A 20,495-nucleotide genomic window follows, 5' to 3' on the forward strand; every position below is an offset into this window, starting at 1 on the left:
ACAATTCATATTTAAATAGAGAAGTAGACCAAAGGTTGGAATGTAGGACCTCCGAGAACATCCTTCTGGGCCTTTCTTTCCGACTCAGCCAGATGGGCGCCTCCCGGTTAAACGAGCTTCTCTATAGAAGCGGGTGGGGTATTCCCACACAGTGCAAATAACTTCCGCTCACTGTCTATGTTCGATAGGCATTCAAATAATAAGGCTTTGTAAATAGTATAGCACAGACGTTATTACATAGTAGGCTATGCTTTAAGTCGGCTTCCTCTGGCTTGCGCTCGAGTCAGATACCTAGGCCTATTATATGTGGCCGAGGGCTACTTTACACGTTTACAGAATTCCTCTAAAGAGGAGGGGGTGAATTGGATGCCACACACCTCCCCCTTCTAAACGAGCAGAAGCTACGTCCGCACTTCTCTCTTTCTGCATCTATAGACGGTAGCCAACGGAGAAGTCACGGCGAAATCATCCGTCTGTTTCTCATACTTTAACAAAACACCAGAGAATACGTTTATAATGGAGTCAATATTTGCGTTAATTTTGCTCTGTGTAACGGGAACCCATGTAAGCAGTAGCCCGGGCCCGTTAGAAGACGTGGTTATTGATCGGTATGACATTCCAAGAGTTTGTCCCAGAGAAGTGCAAACGGGAGATTTCGTCCGTTATCATTACAACGGTACCTTCACCGACGGCAAGAAGTTCGATTCCAGGTAAGCTACGACGCACGACTCGCTTGTATAGGTCTATTGACATAGTGCAGAAGAGCATCAAGGCAGAGCAAGCCTATCTGATTCCTGTGCAAATAAATTCTGTGCTGGCTGGTGGACATTTTCGTTTAACTATGGTCTCACGCAGTTGGCCTGTTGCAGACGTGTCCTACCTCTACATTTGCAGCCCCTCTAAGCAACCATTTTGAAACTTTGTATGGAAGACCCTGCGCTTCATAGATACATTGTAACTTTGTCCCTGCGCTGTGCATTTTTGCACAGATACACTGTAACTGCCGTGTGCGTTGGTGCGTGTCATGCGCATCCTCGAACGAGGCCTATGTGGCGCTCTGCACAATATCGTTCAATGGTGTTTACTACTACGAAATGCCACGCACACTCAAAGCAAAGACGAACAGCTGAGTTCAGTTGGTTGATAGGCTAAGTGAGGCTATATCTTAAAATGCATTATTTAGGCCTGTTTAGTTATTATACCATGGTCTACTTTTATGTTTTGTTCATTACTTATTTCATTTTTTTGCACACAACCCATTCAGATATGGTTAGATACATGGTTTACAACCAGTTAAAATGAATATAAATAGTCTAATATAATAATAGGAATAGAACAGAATAACTTGACTAGACCCCGCCTACCATTGAAAGAAATATAATCTTTGTAATCTTGAGGAATGTCTCTTCTATTCTCTCCCTCTAACCTCTCTTCTACCATCCCCCCTTTCCAGTCATGAACGTGGTGCACCCTTTAGTGGGCAGGTGGGGCTGGGGCGTCTCATCACTGGTCTGGACAGGGGAGTTCAGGGCATGTGTGTCAATGAGCGCAGAAAAGTTACCGTCCCCCCACACCTTGCCTATGGAAGCATAGGAGCAGGTAACAACTAATTTCATTCTCTTATATGACCTGTACAGTTTACATAGGGCCTGGCGCCAGATGGTGTGCCCTGTACAAACTAAATTCCACATATAGTTATCCTCTGATGTTGGCCCCAGTCGTATATTCCAGTGGCACACAATGAATTCCCAACCTGTCTCTCTCTCCTAGGTGATGTGATCCCTGCTGACACTGTGTTGGTGTTTGATGTGGTTCTGCTCGACATCTGGAACACAGAAGACAAGGTCCAGACACGCACCCTCAGCAAACCTGAGAGCTGCAAGCGCCTCGTGGAGGCTACTGACTTCATCCGTTATCACTACAACGGCACACTGCTGAACGGCGTGCCCTTCGACTCCAGGTGAGGTCCATATCTACTCTGGAAAAGCAGTCATGCTGTATTTGTGTGCGCGCGTGTGTTAACCCGTTCTGTCCATGACTCTTTCAGCCACTCTAGGAACGGCACCTATGACACGTACGTGGGCATGGGCTACCTCATTAAGGGCATGGACGAGGGTCTCATCGGCATGTGTGTGGGAGAGACACGCACCATCATCATCCCACCCTTCCTGGCCTATGAGGAGAAGGGATATGGTAACTACTAGTAACCACTGTTTATAATCCCTAGCCTATGAAGAGAAGGGATATGGTAACTACTAGTAACCACTGTTTATAATCCCTAGCCTATGAAGAGAAGGGATATGGTAACTACTAGTAACCACTGTTTATAATCCCTAGCCTATGAAGAGAAGGGATATGGTAACTACTAGTAACCACTGTTTATAATCCCTAGCCTATGAAGAGAAGGGATATGGTAACTACTAGTAACCACTGTTTATAATCCCTAGCCTATGAAGAGAAGGGATATGGTAACTACTAGTAACCACTGTTTATAATCCCTAGCCTATGAAGAGAAGGGATATGGTAACTACTAGTAACCACTAGTGAGTTGAGTTGCCTCTGCCCATAAAAACAACGTCCTCTCTGGGCAGCTTTAAAAATAAAGTAAAAATATGTTTGATGTCCTCTGTGCCCATATGAATAACCCCTATGATGTAACTGGAATGATGAGATAGATATTCTTCTTCTGTTTTTGTTTTATTATTTCACTGCCATACTGTGTTCCATCTTGTCTCAAGATTATCCTCGATGGTTTTATTCATGTGCAAATATGGCTTTTTCAAGTTTATGTGTGCTTGTTTTTTAAATGGTCGAATTAATAAACTAAACTTAAACTATTTATAACTCCTAGCCTATAAGGAGAAGAGATATGGTAGCTACTAGTAACCACTGTTTATAATCCCTAGCCTATGAGAAGAAGGGATATGGTAAAACTATATATAACCCCTAGCCTGGGCTGATAAACACAGGAAGTGTATAGTAGACTACATAGAGTTTAGAGTCTAGAAACGTTTATTCAAGTGTCACTCCACAACAACAGTTAACAAGACATATTGGGGCGGCAGGTAGCCTAGTGGTTGGACTAGTAACCGAAAGGTTGCAAGATCGAATCCCTGAGCTGACATGGCAAAAATCTGTTGTTTTGCCCCTGAACAGGCAATTGTGTTCCTAGGCCGTCATTGAAAATAAGAATTTGTTCTTAACTGACTTGCCTAGTTAAATGAAGGTCAAATAAAATAAATATTACAGATTAAAAACAATGTTGTGGACCACCCCCTCTGAGGAAGTAAGATTTGCATTGGGCTGTGTATAGATAATATAATTGACTCTAAACACCCATCCTCCTCTTCCAGGCACTGCGATTCCATCCCAGGCCACCCTGGTGTTTGAGGTCTTCATGATTGACCTGTTCAACCCTAAGGATGACATCGCCGTGGTGGTCAAGGAGGTGCCTAAGACCTGCACCCGTAAAACCGTGGTGGGAGACTACATCCGTTACCACTACAACGGCACCTTCCAGGACGGCTCTGGCTTTGACACCAGGTAGGAGCGTGTTTAATACATCTACTGCCAAACCAAGACTAGTGTGAGTGAAAGCGCGCATTGTAAAGACTGACTCTAATTTGCATTTACTATGTTTCCTCTTTCTGCAGCTACCAGCGCAACAGCACATACAACACCTACATTGGCATGGGCTATGTGATCCAGGGCATGGACAAGGCCCTCCAGGGGTTGTGTATAGGAGAGAAGAGGCGTGTCATCCTTCCTCCTCACATGGCCTATGGGGAGAAGGGAACTGGTGAGTATGTGGCTCTGTGGCATTGGCCAAAGGTTTTGGGGTGGGAGGAGTCAGAGTAGCATTTGCATGTCTTACTGTCCAGTGCCCACGCTGAGTCATGTCCCTACTCAAACTCCTTTCTTCTCTTTTTTTCTCTCCTCCTCCCCCACTCTAGGGGACCTCATCCCTGGCTCGGCCGTCCTGATCTTCGACATCCACGTTATCGACTTCCACAACCCTAAAGACCTCATTGAGATCAAGGTGACCAGCAAGCCCAAGAAGTGCAACCTGACCAGTGAGGTGGACGACCTGATCCAGTACCGTTACAACTGCTCCCTGATGGACGGCACCCTGCTCTACTCCTCGTGAGTAGGAGCGCCACCTGTCCATCGCACCGCCATACTGCAACGCCACACTGCAACGCCACACTGCAACGCCTGATCCAGTCATGTAATCTAATCATCCCTGGCTACTTGTCTGACTGATATCACTAGGCCTCCACGCCAACAGGCAGGAAGACTTATCAGCTACTTATGTTGTGTAGAAATGAAAATATATGATACAAAATATAACCAAGATATAGAAACCAGCCATATCTATAACTATATACTGTATCTTACATATTATATACATCTTACAACGTAGAACGTATAGGGCTACATACTTAATTCCTACTGACTGATAGCACGTCGGAGCATCGGCGGGGCCTTGATCAATATCTCCCTCATCTTCCAGGGACCACTATGAGAATGCCCCCATCACCACCCTGGGAGCCAACAAAGTGATTGAGGGTCTGGACGAGGGCCTGAGGGGCATGTGTGTGGGAGAGAAGAGAGTGGTGATCGTCCCACCCCATCTGGGACATGGAGAAAATGGAGGTGAGTGAATGAAATAATCCTGATCACTTTCATCTTGAAACCCAGAACCAAATCCTCTGTGGCGATATCTTGCATTTGGACATTCCATTATTCGGACACCGTTTCTATGTCTCTCATCATGCTCTCTCCTCCATGTCCCTGCAGCCAAGGGCGTTCCCAGCAGTGCCGTGCTGCACTTTGAGCTGGAGCTGTTGGACCTGCAGAAGGGAGTGCCTGACGGCTACATGTTTGTGTGGCTGGGGGACAGCCCAGATCCCCTGTTCCCTGCCATGGACCTCAACAAAGATCTATCTGTCCCTCTGGAGGAGGTAAGATAACACACGTCAGACATCTAGCATAATCCATCAATCAAAGTCAGGATTCACCCAATACATTCTGCCCTTTGCTTGGTAAGACACTGGTGCTGGTAACATCCTTGTGTAGGTCAGGACAACAAGTCAGGTGATCATCTAAAACTGCAATTATTCTTCAAATGATGTAGCTATTGAAAGGACACCTCTCATATGTCTCTCTGCTCTCCCTCTCTCTAGTTCACAGCCTTCATAAACCTCCAGGTGGCGGAGGGCACAGGTCGCCTGAGGCCAGGGATGGATGCTGATGGCATCATCAAGGACATGTTCAACAACCAGGACCGCAACACGGATGGCAAGATAGTGGCTGAGGAGCTCAAACTGAAGGTGGAGGAGGATTCTGACAGGGCCAGACATGAGGAGCTGTGAGGGGGTACAGTCGAGCCGGGCAGAGGGGTGCGGGGACGGAGAGAGACACAACAGACTGACAGAATCTATGCAATTTGGGGGTTACCAACTAGTGGAGCTCTTAAATACATTTTATTATGTAGAAAACACAGAAGGTTGGTGGCATCTTAATTGGGAGGAAAGGCTCATAATAATGGCTGGAACATACGAAGTTGAATGGTATCAAACACATGGTTTGATGCCACTCCATTTGCTCCGTTCCAGCCATTATTATGAGCCGTTCTCCCCTGAGCAGCCTCCACTGGTTGAAAATAACCCAAAATGGTCCATACTTATTTAAACGAAGGACTGCTTCCATGTGTTGTAAATTGCCTTATGAAAATGTGGTTCATCTATACTTTTTATAAATAACTTATTCTGCAGTCTTGCATCATTATGTTTTAAAAAAATGTTTGACTCAGACACATTTTGCTAAAAGCACTTTCATTGAACTACCTTGTCAGCCATTTGGGATGGTCCTTCTTCCCAGGATGCAATGCAGTTGGCTTCAAAATGGCTGATAGGAATAAATGGCTGTCTCCCACCCCTCCCCTTCTTCCCAGACATGAAAATGATGTTAAGACTGTAGGTTGTATATTTTAAGAGTGGCTATTTTGTACAATACAAGATTTTTTAAGTGCCTTGCATTGTAGAACATACATCACATAATAAACAACATCTGTTTTTCTAATAAAAACCTATAAAAAATGCATTGTTTCCTGTGTTTGGGATCCATATCCATTGTCTAGGGATTGTGTAGGCTGGGAATAACATTAATATAGAGTTCCCTGGGAATAGCATCACACTGGTGATTACAAAATTGGATTTTGGCATGTTTTACAAAAAGGAAATAGACCTAGATGAAGTGAAACAAGGGTTCAGTGGCCACATTTTATTTACAGTTGTGGAGAGGTTATCCTGTTATGGCTACATATCTCATACAGGTGAAAAACACAATGTAGTGACACTAGAATATGTAGCGAACACACTGTCTCCTCAGTAACGCACGTCTCAAGAGAAATGTATGACCAGATTCTTGCGTAGTGTACCAGTGACATCGCCATTTAATATGAATGGATTTCCACTTCAAATCTTTAAACATGTAACTGGGTGAAAATGTTATACTATAAATTGGCAAAACATACTAATAAAGCAATAGAATCAATGCCTTGGCTGTACCAAGAACTAAAAACCTCCATTATGTGGCAATTAAATGTTTTGCCATCATACAAAAAAATGTTAAAGTACTAAATATTCAGATGTTCTTCACCATAAACCGAATAGGTCAACCATTACTTTTACAGGACTCTAAAAGATAAAACATAATCAAAACTCTGCTGTTTTACAGAAAGTGATGGCATTTCAGAGAAAATATAAACATGGCAAATATTCAAAATGCTATTACTTTTCTCATGTACTTTCAATGTATCAAGGCTAAAGGTGGATGGATTCTTTGAGACCAGCATGGAGTGATACTGTACATGTCAATATATATACATGGCTCGATTTACTATTACTTTGGCCACATTGTGCTGTGTCAAGAGTGTGCAAAGCTGTCATCAAGGCAAAGGGTGGCTACTTTGAAGAATATCAAATATAAAATATATTTTGATTTGTTCAACACTTTTTTGGTTACTACATGATTCCATCCATATGTGTTATTTCATAGTTTTGATGTCTTCACTATTATTCTAAAATGTAGAAAATAGTAAAAATAATGTGTGTAGGTGTGTCCAAACGTTTTACTGGTGCTGTACATTCCTCATATGTAGACAGGGCATACATATCACCCGTAACGTTTCTCTCCCCACAAACCCAATACACATTCACCAGACGGGGAAGTCATCTAGTTTTCCTGTTCCATTTCAGTTGGACTATTGATGGTTCGTAAAACAATTGAGAATGTGACAGTAGGGTTGTTGAGTAAATCAAATCAAATTGTAGGACTCTAAAGGATGTTGCTCTCAAGTTGTAAGTGTTCAACAAGGAGACTCAACTGGAGGAGCGTGGAAGGACGGCTCCAAAACACAGTCTGGAATCCATCCCAGCCGCCCACACAAACAGCCATTGGAGCTTTAGTAAAAGACAAACCAAAAACAATACCATTCTGACTTGGCTCATGGTATCTGACTACTGGCACTTCCTAAACCAGCACGGCATATTTCCTGTAGCGTCGGGAACGCTCGTTACTGATTGGCCAGTGAGATGAAGTTCACGGTCAGGTCACTTGGTGCTGGTGAGGTGGAGCAGTAGGGCGTTCGGCACTTCCATGGTCTCATCCTTCACCAGCACGATGTCATAAGCATTCAGGTAGGACGTCTTCCTCTCCTCCACCTGAGAAAGATCATGCAGAGAGGGAACAGTTAACAAGGGGTCAATGTCCAACTACATTTAAACAGTGCTTGAACAAGCTGACTGTGCATTAAAACAATTGCCTTAAAACAATAAAACTTCGGAGTAAAAATAAAAACAACACATTTTGCATGGTTGAGGGTTTATTAGGGTGTAAGAGAGAGAGATTTGGTGTATGTGCAGCCAGTAGTACCCTACCTTGTCGTTGAGGAAGCCGATCTTGAGGATGTTCTCCATGCTGTGCACCCCATCAGCCATGGTCAGGTCCCCCAGAGAGTCTCCCAACAGCAGGACATTGTGGCGTGACTTGAGCTCCTGGAAGTGGCCCGTGTTCAGCAGAGCTCCCTCCTTCTTGTTATAGATGTGGATCAGCTCCCCTTTGAACGCCTTCAGCACTCCCTGAGAATGAGGGACACCAATGGGTTAAATCCTCATTCAAACCACTAACCTTTTACGCAGTATTTGCGTCATCACCAGCATAGGAAAAGCGCATTTAATGCAATGAAACTAAGTGTTTTCATGACAACCCCCTCTCCCTACTCAATCCCATAGAGGCTACCTGTATTGTATATACTGTGGTTTGTGTGTCAGTGATAGCCTACTCACAGTCTCATCAAAGTCCATGTAGTTGGAGAAGACATTGACGTTGGGGTGAAAGACCCCGGCCTGGCGGATCACCTCCTCCAGCACGTCTCCTAGCCCAGCAGAGAAGATGAGCAGAGGGATGCTGTGCTCCTGCAGGTGGTCAAAGAACAGCTGGTAGCCCTCCCTGGGGAGACAGCAGCATAGATAGCGCTGTAAGCACTACCATTATAGTCATCATCCTGGTCGTCATTAACATTATTGACTTGATTTGGCTTCATAATTTGGTACCATCTATGCTATCGATGACTTAATTGTGGTTTGGCAACAGTAGCAGGGTCTTCTCACCTGAGCATAGCATCGGACTCCTTCACCACATCCTGCAGCAGGTCTTTCCTGATGCGCTGCTGCACCAGAAGAGTATGGGCTTTAGTCCACCTATGGGATGCATGGCACAAGGGGATTGGTTAACCCTATCAGTCCCGAGACCCCATCAAAAATCGCCTTTTCATTTATCTGACTTTCATTTATCTGCATGTCCAGCCCTTATATTTAGCTTCACAATGAAGTGTTTTACCATTTTATTTTCAGGACAACCAGGGCTACAGGTAGAACACAGAACAATTTGACATAAACAGCGGCATTCATGAGTTGTATTGACAAATGTCAATAAGAAAAGAAAGTCTGCTGAAGCAAAAACCTCATAAAAATGAATTGATATGAATGCTGTAGAGAAATTGTTTGCTCAGTGGGAAATGAATATCCAACTAGTCAATGACAACTGTTTGGAGTTGTGAGCTACGTGAGCTTATTACAGTATTATAGACACTATGTCCTAGGATTTCCTACGATCTTCTATGTAGAAGATCCCCTTACATTCTAACGACTCTTCTGTAGCTTGTAAGCGTCATAGAGCAAAGCGTGTGTGTTCGTGAGAGTCTCAGCTTTTCATAGATAGCTTTTCACACAGACTAATGGTTGGACGCAGAAGAATGAGATGAATCCGATGGTACAACCCAGAAGTCTGTAGCTTAAACATACAATGTTTAAAATGGGTTACAAGTAAAAAACATGTCAGTATTACAGTGGGACTCATTGGGTAAATGAGACTGCAGGGAGGCGCCATTGTCTGGTATAGAACAGAGGGCATTGGTCAGTTTGACAGCAAAGTGATGAGTTCCTGGTCTAGAAGGGCAGTGATTGGCTCAGAGAGCTGCGACTCACCACTCCACCATGAGGGGCAGCTTCTCCTCCGCTGTCCGTTTGGAATCGATCTCTATGGGGTAATATGTGTTGAGCAGGTCCTTCAGCTGAACGGAGGGAGAATGGACAACACTCAGAAAGGAGAAACGGGCTAGTACGCATCTAGAAAAGACAGTTATTTTTCACTCATTTAAGCAGTGAATCTTGTGTCATCGTTTTTCTAATCTACACAACTTTATTTGCCAAATGAGTGGAAGTTCTGTCATGTGCTCCAGTTGTTTTTCTGATGACATTTGAAATATACCTGAGCTTTGCACTCCTCACTGATGAGCTTGCTGTTGTCCAGGATATCTATAAAAACAATACCGATGCAATCATCATCATTCTCATGGGCTTGTAGAAAAAACATCAGTGACAAGGCATGGACCCCTTAACTCTACATACACATTAGTATCTTCTCCGTGCAATCTATCCCAGATTTTGTACTTACTGTGACTGGTAGGGCACCGCTTCCCATTGTAGGCAAACCGTGTGAGGGTCATGTCAAAGTCAGAAATCACCTGAAAAAGCAAGAGACATTGTCACCATATTATCAAACAAACCTCTCAGAATAAATCAAAACACTTGGGTGTGGTACGCATAGAATCACATATACAATCCTAACTGAATAGGATCTCTGTGGTGGTACCTGAATAGTGCTGGTGCCAGCCTTCTGCATGGTCTTGATGATCTCCTCCACCCTCTGAGGGTCCCTCATACACACTGAGGGACTGGACAGCTCTGGGATCTTTGGAGGACGGAGACAAGGAGTGAGGAGAGAGAAAAACAGAAGAGCTAAATATTACTCCACTACATTTTTCTCATTCAGCAGACACTCTTATCCAGAGTGACATACAGGAGCAATTAAGCTTAAGTACCTTGCTCAAGGGCACATGAACAGATTTTCCACCTAGTTGGCTCAGAGATTCAAACCAGCAACCTTTCGATTACTTACCCAACGCTCTTAACCACTTGCCGCCCCTAAACACTTATGTGATGATAAACCCTCATACTCACTGAAGGCCACTGTGCTTGCTACTGTTTACAGCATTTACCATATACAGAGCACAGATTAAAGTGATTTCACTGCAGCCTAGCTTTGGGACACAAAATCAGGAGTCCGTGTATTGGTTGGATCAATAACGTTACATCACAGACTCCTGATGTTGTGTCCCAAAGCTAACAGCAGTCCTGCTGCTGATAACATCACATGCATCCAGCTGATACATTGTTATAATACTGTACTGAGGAGCTGTAGCCGACGTAACTCTTCACATATCTATTGCATGTCATCCCTTCATTTGCAGCTGTTCTCACAGCTAGGACTTGAATGAATGGATTCTTACACTAGGGTAAACTAATAACCCAGTCACATATTTAACAAGCATGAACAAGTACTCTGTGTGATTTTACTTTTTGGGATTGTAATGTTATGTCACTGTCACATAACTAACAACAGAAATGAGGCAAGTAGTTTGTAATATCTAACGTTAAGTTTGATAGCTAGCTAGCTAGCGAGTCATTCACTCAGTGGCAATCAGGAAAATAAAGTACACATACCATTTTTCTAGAGAGATGTTGTTTAATTCAAGAAAAGTTCAAAGATCCAAACGATGGATCTAGCTAGAAATGCAATCAATAAGTTATATAGCTAGCTAGCTAGGATTGTAGCTAGTTAGCTATGCTGCAATAACCAGTCTACACCGAGGGCTCGCATTTGCTGGCATAAATTGAGGAAGTAAGTGTGTGCGTGTAACATCTTCCCCAGTACCACAAAAGCAGTATTACATGTTCCTAATATAATTTATGTTCTGATAGAGCAGATTAAGAAAGTATTATGGCAAATTGTGTGCTTCTATGTATTCTTAATTCACGTTCTCTCTCACACTACATCTGAAATGGACTGTATTTAATAAAAATGTATTATGTAGTGTCAAATATTAGTGTTAAATGACTGTTACACATTCACTGTAAGATCAGTAGGCATATCAGTCAGATAGATCAAATTAAACACAAACTTTTTTATGACAAGTGAGGCTGATGCTCTGATTCCATTTAATCATCGCTGTGATGTAATAATGAACAATTTTGGAACATAATATAAGTGGAACGTTCACAATTCACAATCCTTAGATGAACACAGCTGCTGTAGTAAACCAGCTAAATGTCTAAGCTGAAGAGCTAGCAAAACCCCATTAAATATAGTTTATAATACATTTATTACGCAAGGAATGAATGATCTGCAAGAGACGGCCACCTCAACCAAATTTCAAAGATGCATCATGGAGAGGAAAATGAGTGCTATGACCTGTACAATCTTTAACGAGTTACGTCTGGAGGGAAAACTCTGTGATGTGGTCATCAAAGTCAATGGCATCGAGTTCAATGCCCACAAGAACATCCTTTGTGGATGCAGCTCATACTTCCGGTGAGTAGCCTCCCCTGGTTGGGATAGGTTGGGTTTGGGATGTGCTGGCCAGACGACATTCCCATTCAGGCACCACTTGACTTTGAATGAGAATGCGAGAACATTGTTGATTTATGGTATCTCTGCCTTGGTCCAACTCTCTGTAATTATTAGTTACTTTTGGGGAGTCCTGAGGAACTTTGTTCAATTGCAATGCTGTAGTGAGAAGAATATTGATGTTTCTATCTCCCTGTATTATTATAACCCCTGACCCACAGTGCTCTCTTCACAAGCGGCTGGAACAACATCGAGAAGCGGGTCTACAGCATTCCTGGTGTGAACCCAGACATGATGCGCCTGATCATCGAGTATGCCTACACACGTTCCGTGCCTGTGACTGCAGAGAATGTAGAACCTCTCCTGGCGGCTGCAGACCAGTTCTGCATCCTGGGGATCGTGAGAGCCTGCTGCGACTATCTGGAGGCCCACCTCTGTCTGCAGAACTGCATCGGCATCTGCAAGTTTGCGGACTTCTACTCCTGCCCTGATCTGCGCCGCCGGGCCTACCTCTTCATCCTGCACCACTTTGAGATGGTGCGTTTCTCAGAGGAGTTCATGGAGCTCTCTCTGGCACAGCTCTGTGACATCATCAAGAAGGACGACCTGAATGTGAAGCAGGAGGATGTTGTGTTTGAGGCGGTCCTACGCTGGATCAACCACTCGCCTCAGGACCGCAAGGCCCACGTCTCTGTGCTGCTGCCCAAGGTGAGAGGTGAACAATAGTGTCAATGTTTTACTGTTGGATAACTTTTGTAAGTTTGGGTGTCGTGCTAGTCAACAGCTAACCACACGTCTGTCTGTCTGTGTCTGTGTGCTTAGGTCCGCATGGCCTTGATGACAGCCGACTACTTCATGAACAACGTGAAGAACAATACCCTGGTGAAGGACAATGATGACTGCAAGCCTATCATCATCAGTGCCCTGAAGGCCATGTACGACCTGAACATAAACGGGCCCTCCAACACTGACTTCCGCAACCCTCTGACCCGCCCACGCCTGCCTTATGCCATCCTATTGGCCATCGGTGGCTGGAGTGGGGGCAGCCCCACCAATGGCATTGAGGCGTATGATGCGCGGGCTGACCGGTGGGTGAATGTGACCCGGGAGGAGGAGAGCCCTCGAGCATACCATGGAGCTGCTTACCTCAATGGCTTTGTCTACTGTGTGGGTGGCTTTGACAGCGTTGACTACTTTAACAGTGTACGTAAGTTCAACCCCGTCACACGGACCTGGCACCAGGTGGCCCCCATGCACTCGCGGCGCTGCTACGTCAGTGTGGCGGTGCTGGATGGCTGTATCTATGCCATGGGTGGCTTTGATGGCTACGTACGACTGAACACCGCTGAGTCTTATGAGCCTGAGACTAACCAGTGGACCCTGATTGCACCCATGCATGAGCAGAGGAGTGATGCCAGTGCTACCACACTACATGGCAAGGTGAGCGGAACAGAGGGACCTGGGAGAGAACTTCACGATGGATAATGACTTTTGCTAATAAAATGTTGGCATGATCTTTTCTCTAGGTGTACATCTGCGGTGGCTTCAATGGGAATGAGTGCTTGTTCACTGCAGAGAGCTACAGCCCCCAGACCAACCAGTGGACTCTGACCGCCCCCATGAGAAGCAGGCGCAGTGGTGTGGGGGTCATCGCCTATGCGGAGCAGGTCTATGCGGTGAGCAGAACATTCACATGCATTTCAGCGCCTTATTCAGTAAGAGCTGAAAGTTAAGAAATATTTGACTCAAGTTTCCTCTGTCCTCTCCCAGGCGGGCGGCTTCGATGGGGCTAACCGCCTGCGTAGCGCTGAGGCCTACAACCCGCTGACCAACACATGGCGCACGGTGCCAACCATGTTCAACCCGCGCAGCAACTTTGGCATCGAGGTGGTGGACGACCTCCTGTTCGTGGTGGGGGGCTTCAACGGCTTCACCACTACCTTCAACGTGGAGTGCTATGACGAGAAAACAGAGGAGTGGTACGACGCCCACAACATGGGCATCTTCCGCAGTGCCCTCAGCTGCTGCGTGGTGCACGGGCTGCCCAACGTGGCCCAGTACGCTGCCCCCCGGGACTCCCTCCAGTCCCCCCGGGAAGAGCTGAAGCTCTCCGCTTCCAACAGCATCCTGTCTGTGTGACGCCCCCTCGCCCCTATCCTTACTCCTTCCTGCCCGCCCACCGTATCCCACTTACCACTGGCATTTATCATGAGCAAATAAATCAACAACTTTATGTCCCAGAGGAAATTCCATATGCATATATAAATGTCTATATTTCTTATTGCATCTGCAAGGGTGATTGTACTATTATTTTCCTACTGTGTTAGTAGAAGGGAAGATTGACTGGACTGAATTTGTTACTGTGCTTGGCTCATGCCCAATGACTCAGTGCATAGTACTGTTTAATGTCCATGTGTATGTATGTAGCTTAGTTTCATAGAGTATGATAGAGGCCTCTAGTGGCCAAAATGCTGTTTTAGCATTGGCAGCACCATCGAGGGCTTCCAACATTTTTATTTTGTCAACTGGGTGGGACTTCCAACATTATTGGCTGATCCCTCATGGTCATCAGGAGGGATCAGCCAATTGTGAAGAAAATGGACTACTTAAAAATGGAGATTGCCTCAATGACACTGCCCATGCTCTCACAGGTGCCGTAATAGGAGCTATATAGGAATGATTTCTCTATCATTCTCTATGCTTTGTAAAAAAAAAAAAGTTGGAGAAAATTCCACCCAAGGAAAAGACAGATGTATATAGAGCTAGTCTTGAAAACTGCCCAATAACATTGACCAAAATGACATTCAGAATTTAGATAACACCTTACACAAGATAGATGGGAAACCAAGGTTGTAAAAAAAAGAAATGTACATTTTAATTGCAAGTGATGACATCAGCATATTTTTTTTTACATCCAATATATTGACAATGCCAGACTGCCACATGCAAAGCAAAAATATATATTGCCTACATATGTCAATAATATTTTTTCAAATGCTATGCAAGAGGAACAAAACTGAGGAAATACCCTTTCATTGCATTCTCAAAATTATAGTGCTTTACGTTATAAATTAGCTTCAGGGATAGTGCTTATAACAATCAAAGAACTCTTGAACTCAATGGCAACACATTCACCTTGATATGGTTATTCCGCTCAGTAACATAAGGATACCCTCTAGTCTATACCAGTGGTTCACAACCTACCACCAACTGAATTTTGCTCTGCCCGGAGTACCCCTGAAGTACCCCCCTCATGTGCATTTTACCACTAACCCTATGGACTCAGTCTTTTCAAGTACCCCCTGTGGCTAGGCCAAGTACCCCCAGGGGTCTTCGTACCCCTGGTTGGGAACCACTGGTCTATACATCTCATCTGACTGTCTTTGGAGGGTGAGGAGAACATACAACAATGTGGCAGGATCTCTCAGATGAACACCTGTATAAGGTACAGCAACCGGGCTGCCCCACACTTCACATCACATTCATTTTGGATTACTAAGCAAATCACTGTAGTGCACACATTTTCTCACATGGGAACAGAATAGATTATCGGCTGGTGTTGGATTAAATGATAAATTAAAAGAAAAAAAATGCAAATCGGCCATATCTGAAGACAAACATGACAGGTAAACCCACTCGGACTTAAATATTACAAACTGATTAAGGGGTAGACAAGTGCACTACTAAGCATGCTTTTCATCAGCTCTGCCAAGCATTGTTTACCGTACTCAGACACACACGTTATCAAGTCCTCCATCGGGAACTACACCCTCCAGCCATTAAACTCAAAACCAATGCAGACAAAATAAGAAGAGAAACATTCAAACTCCCACCTAGGTCCTTCTACACAATGTTCCTACCAACAGGAATGTGACGAGCAGAAGACTGAAGAATAATTAAACGGAATGGTTGATGGAATTTCAAATGATCAATGGAATGTTACCAAGTTAAGACTGTTTCATTAAGGGGCCTCCCGAGTGGCGCAGCGGTCTAAGACACTGCATCATAGTGCTAGCTGTGCCACTAGAGATTCTGGGTTAGAGTCCAGGCTGTGTCGCAGCCGGCCGCAACCGGGAGACCCATGGGGCAGCGCACAATTGGCCCAGCATCGTCCGGTTTCGGGGAGAGATTGGCAGGGATGTCCTTGTCCCATCTCGAACTAGCGACTCCTGAATTTTCCACAAGACTCAGACATGAACAGAATGATGACCATCACTCTTGCAGACGGATGGGTGCACAATTAAGTCTAATTAAGAGATTGTTCATCCATCCCCAATCTCTCTCTCCATCTGTCTCAGACTCCCACCATCTCCATTCTCCTTTCCAACTTCCTTTCTTTCTAACTGATGCCACATGGGAGATTTCTTTGTCGACTCCCCCTCTCTGCACTGACTGCTCAAAGAAATACACTATCGAACGTCAGTAATAAGACAGAGGAAACATTAGGAGCAACCAGGGGAGGAGAGAAGTCTAATTTACTGTGATCCATTAAGGAAACAGGGGAAAACCACAGCCCACATAGATAGTGGTGGTAAATCACTAATTAAGTTGTCCACTCTTGATTGGACCGTAGATCTGATAATAAATATAAGACTATTCTCCTTTCATTCATGTTGAGCTACTGTATCAAAGCTATAACAACAACAAGCAGAGCCATTCAGATGAAGCTAATATAAAGCAAAGCCATCAGGTATTGGTAAGGGTTTGGTCCGACTGACTGGTTGGGCCAGGATGACACCAGTATGGCAATCATTTTTCCATGGCAAAAATGAAAACACGAAACAGACCGAACCCTTAGGTCCTTTAATAACCTGCTGTATGTAACATATTGTGTGCTATAGCTTGGGAAAATAAATGTGACTCTGGATGACATAAGATGTTTGTTTTCCTAAACAAGTTAAATCTGCTTCGTGTTACGTTCACTTGCCACGACACTAACGAGTATCGCAATACTGGTATTGTCCCGGGCCTTCAGCTGGACAGAGTGTATGTATGTATGTATGTATGTGATATTTGCATGGAGAGACTGTCAGTGTCCTGATGGAATGTCATAGAGAGCAACTGACTTCACTAAGCACATTGGATTGGAGGAATGTAGATTCTGCCATACCGAAGGGTCACATTGCCTACATCATATAAGCATAAAAGGGGGACAGAAAATATTTATATATAATAAAAGTATACATATACAACTATATACTATATGTATGTATGTATAAAAAGACAAACATCACCTGTGCCTGACGTACATACGTAGTGTAGTCCGATGTTGGTCCCTGTACAACACTATTCACATTTGTAACATTCAGCCTGTCCTCCCCACATAGACAAACACCTGGCCAGCACAGGGTCACATCACCCCCACATCTCCCAGCCTTGAACACCATCGTCTCAACCAACACCATCGTCTCAACCAACACCATCGTCTCAACCAACACCATCATCACAAACCAACACCATCGTCTCAACCTGATGATCTGGCACAGAGTTCTCTTGAAAAAGAACCAACATGAGAGCAACATAGGAGCCACTGCTCCAGCAGGTTATGGGTGGGGGTTAATGACGATGGCTGCCAGGGGATGTTTGGGGCTTGGAGCTGGACTGGGCTGCTCCCCCTCTGGGGTGGATGTGATGGACAGACAGGGGTTGAGATAGTTCAGCACTCGATCTGAGACTGCAGCTGCCTGCGCAGGGTGAGGGTGCGCCGGTGTAGCTGCTGCATCTGCTGCATGCGGTCCCGCTGGCGGGCCAGGTTCTGGGGCATGGGGTAGCGCTGGCAGCCGTACAGGAAGCGGTAGGGGATGCGTACGTGGCAGGCGGTGGCGCGGCAGCGCGGCTGGGGCATGGGCGGCAGCAGCATCCAGCGCTTCCTTTCGGCAGAGTAGCGGTAGGCCTCTTTGCGGTACTGCTTGTCCACGTCGTCGCTGTTCTTCCAGCCGCCAATCACAAAGACGTCCTCGTCGAAGTGGCAGATGGCGGCGCCCTCGACGCTGGTGACCTCGGGCGGCAAGCTCTCCAGGATCTCGTCTGAGACGTGGGCGCTGATCTTCTGCTTGGCGGCCTCGTCCCGCACCGTGTAGCTCTTAGGGCAGCAGGAGGCCGTGTGGTAGAAGTTGGTGGAGGCCACGGCCATCTGGAACACACAGTAGTTGTCTATGAGCGGCAGGGAGTCCACGTCCTGCCACTGGCGGCTCTCCGTGTCGTAACGCGTGGTGACCGTCTTCAGCCCGTCCTCGTTGTCCGTGTCCACCGGCGTGCGCGCCGTCACGTATACGTAGCGGTCCTCCACGCTCACCGCCTTCACGTCCCGTAGGATCTTGGGCGCCGACTCCAGATTGTGCCACTTGTCCGGCTCAGGCTCGTACACGCTCACGTCCTTGAAGCCGGGGCTGAAGTTGCCGTGGCCACCGATGCTATACAGGATGTCTTTGATACAGGTGAGACCAAAGGAGTGTTTACGTGTGGTCAGGTTGCTCACCTGTTCCCAGGTGTTGCGGTTGGGGTTATAGCGCTCCACGGTCTTGGCGAAGCCCGGTTCCATGGATCCCGCTACGTAGATGTGGGACTCTGTGGTGGCGATGGCGTGGCCATCCAGGTGGTTGTGGATGTGGGGCAGGTTAACCCAGCGGTCCTCGTAGATGAAGTAACCCACACATTCACTCAGGTAGTCACCCCCCTCCGACACCCCGCCCACCACCATGATAACGTCCATGTTCTGGCCGAAGCGCGGCTGGAAGGAGGCCATGTAGGACGACCAGAACTCCAGGTCAGCTGACTTGAGGTTCTCACAGCGGATGGCGTGGCCCTCCACGGCATCGGACACCAGGCGGAGACAGGCCTCGTTGGCAGCCACCAGTGCCTCGTTCTTCACCACGCGCGTCAGACAGGTGGGCTTAATCTGGGGTAGCCGGAGGAGCCGGAACAACTCCTCAAAGTACCTCCCCCGCTGCTCTGTGTTCCTCTGGACCCACTTCACCACAGCCTCAAACAGCACCTCTTCCTCGTCCACGGTGATCTCCGCGTCAGACAGCCAGTCCCTCACCAGGTGGAAGGGCAGGGTGTAGAACTCCTCGTCCTGGATGACCTTGTGGAAATTGCGTCGGATCATGCCTGCGGCCCGCAGAGCCAGCTGGTCCAGGGTGTACATGTGGGCCAGGCTGTGCACCGCCACACAGTTGGCCAGGCTCAGCTTCTTCTTCAAAAACTCCCCACAGAACTCCTTAAGATGCAGCAGCAGGAACCTGCAGCCAACACACACAATCAATAACAGAACATGAGAAACAAACATTGGCAAGGCCAATTATGACACCCATAAACTCACCACACTCAAATTCAGGGTTGACAGGTTACAGGATGGTCAGTGCTATCCGGGACCCATGGGACGTCCCGACCCTAAACCCTAACCAATATGCTTCAGTGACACCTCCAGTAAGCCAAAACAACATTGTCACTGAACTACATACAAATAATCAAGTACTAGCAAGTGGCGATTAAATGGATTATGCACATTAAAAGGAACACTAATGTAAATTGCAAACAAACCTGTCAGCAAGCTCTAACACTTCATGCACATTGCAGGTGCTCACACGTATTTCTCCGATGTACATGTACTGAATGACACTCTCCACCGTCTCCGGGACCAGCGCTCCATTCCTTCAACTCAACCCGACCCGACAGCGACTCGGAGAACTGCCCTCCCAGCAACGGCGTGAAATAGTCCGTAGCCGCGGCCAGTACAGAACGGTGAGCGGAAAACTCACAGCTCTGAACATTCCCGGTTGCCGCCCCACTGCTGAAGGCCAGCGTCACGTCGCAGAACAATCCCTGCTTCCTCTGTTCATTCTGCCGCCGAGACAGCTCTGTGCAGTGGGAGGAGGATGTGAAATCCTCGGCCTCTTCCGTGTCCCCGTCCCCGACAAGGGCGCTGGGCGTGCTGCTACCGCTACTACCCCGGCTAGAGTCGTCTGAGTTCGGGGGTGCAGCTGCCATTCTGGCGGTGGTTGTGAGCATTCGGAATTCCAGTAAACTCGTGTGGGAAAGAACACACACGCAGACACACATACATCAACTCAAAACACAGGCGGAATTACTGACATGCGCAGTGGATGCAAGGCGTGTGCGGTAAAGCCCATCCCACTCATTTGTGGCGGACAGGAGAAGCTTTTGTGCTTCTTCAACCTCAGCTTTCTCTGCCGAAGCAGGGTATCATCAATTCACCTTCTCTGAGTGGGTGTCTTTGAATGACCTGAATGGAAGCTACACATGGATGTTTCCATTCATTTAATGTGATGGATGTTCTTTCATATAAAAGGGCCAGGCCAATACATAGTCCCACTCTGTTACATAAGTGAGTAGAATCACTTTGCCATGAATGAACAGAAATGACACCCCCAGAGCACATAAAACAGGAGAGGTCTGAAGAATAAGCTCTATAGCCGTCTAGTAGACCCTCATATGCACTG

The 20,495-nt window shown here is 46.2% G+C and overlaps 3 protein-coding genes and 1 pseudogene across 3 annotated transcripts; 2 read left to right on the forward strand and 2 right to left on the reverse strand.

Moving 5' to 3' along the window:
- The first annotated feature begins 253 nt into the window (after positions 1–253).
- Positions 254–6,103, forward strand: LOC115171099 (peptidyl-prolyl cis-trans isomerase FKBP10). The gene is made up of 10 exons (XM_029727602.1): positions 254–710; positions 1,454–1,599; positions 1,771–1,960; positions 2,048–2,193; positions 3,354–3,543; positions 3,654–3,799; positions 3,954–4,143; positions 4,514–4,656; positions 4,801–4,964; positions 5,187–6,103. The coding sequence occupies exons 1-10, from the start codon at positions 517–519 to the stop codon at positions 5,373–5,375; spliced, it is 1,698 nt and encodes a 565-aa protein (XP_029583462.1). The 5' UTR covers positions 254–516; the 3' UTR covers positions 5,376–6,103.
- Positions 6,104–6,254: 151 nt separating this feature from the next.
- LOC115171100 (cytosolic 5'-nucleotidase 3) lies at positions 6,255–11,306 on the reverse strand. Its single transcript, XM_029727603.1, has 9 exons — positions 11,130–11,306; positions 10,219–10,317; positions 10,021–10,090; positions 9,835–9,881; positions 9,552–9,637; positions 8,676–8,765; positions 8,352–8,514; positions 7,944–8,144; positions 6,255–7,727 (listed from the first exon to the last, which is right to left on the reverse strand). Exons 1-9 carry the CDS (start codon positions 11,130–11,132, stop codon positions 7,617–7,619), a joined length of 870 nt encoding a protein of 289 aa, XP_029583463.1. The 5' UTR covers positions 11,133–11,306; the 3' UTR covers positions 6,255–7,616.
- A 535-nt stretch (positions 11,307–11,841) lies between these two features.
- Positions 11,842–14,215, forward strand: LOC115171098 (kelch-like protein 10). Its single transcript, XM_029727600.1, has 5 exons — positions 11,842–11,997; positions 12,255–12,741; positions 12,856–13,473; positions 13,560–13,709; positions 13,804–14,215. The coding sequence occupies exons 1-5, from the start codon at positions 11,852–11,854 to the stop codon at positions 14,170–14,172; spliced, it is 1,770 nt and encodes a 589-aa protein (XP_029583460.1). The 5' UTR covers positions 11,842–11,851; the 3' UTR covers positions 14,173–14,215.
- Positions 14,216–14,883: 668 nt separating this feature from the next.
- Positions 14,884–20,130, reverse strand: LOC115171097 (kelch-like protein 11; annotated as a pseudogene).
- Between the last annotated feature and the right edge of the window lie 365 nt (positions 20,131–20,495).

The sequence above is a fragment of the Salmo trutta genome, chromosome 32 (assembly GCF_901001165.1).
Source record: "Salmo trutta chromosome 32, fSalTru1.1, whole genome shotgun sequence".
In the NCBI taxonomy this organism is placed as follows: Eukaryota; Metazoa; Chordata; class Actinopteri; order Salmoniformes; family Salmonidae; genus Salmo; species Salmo trutta.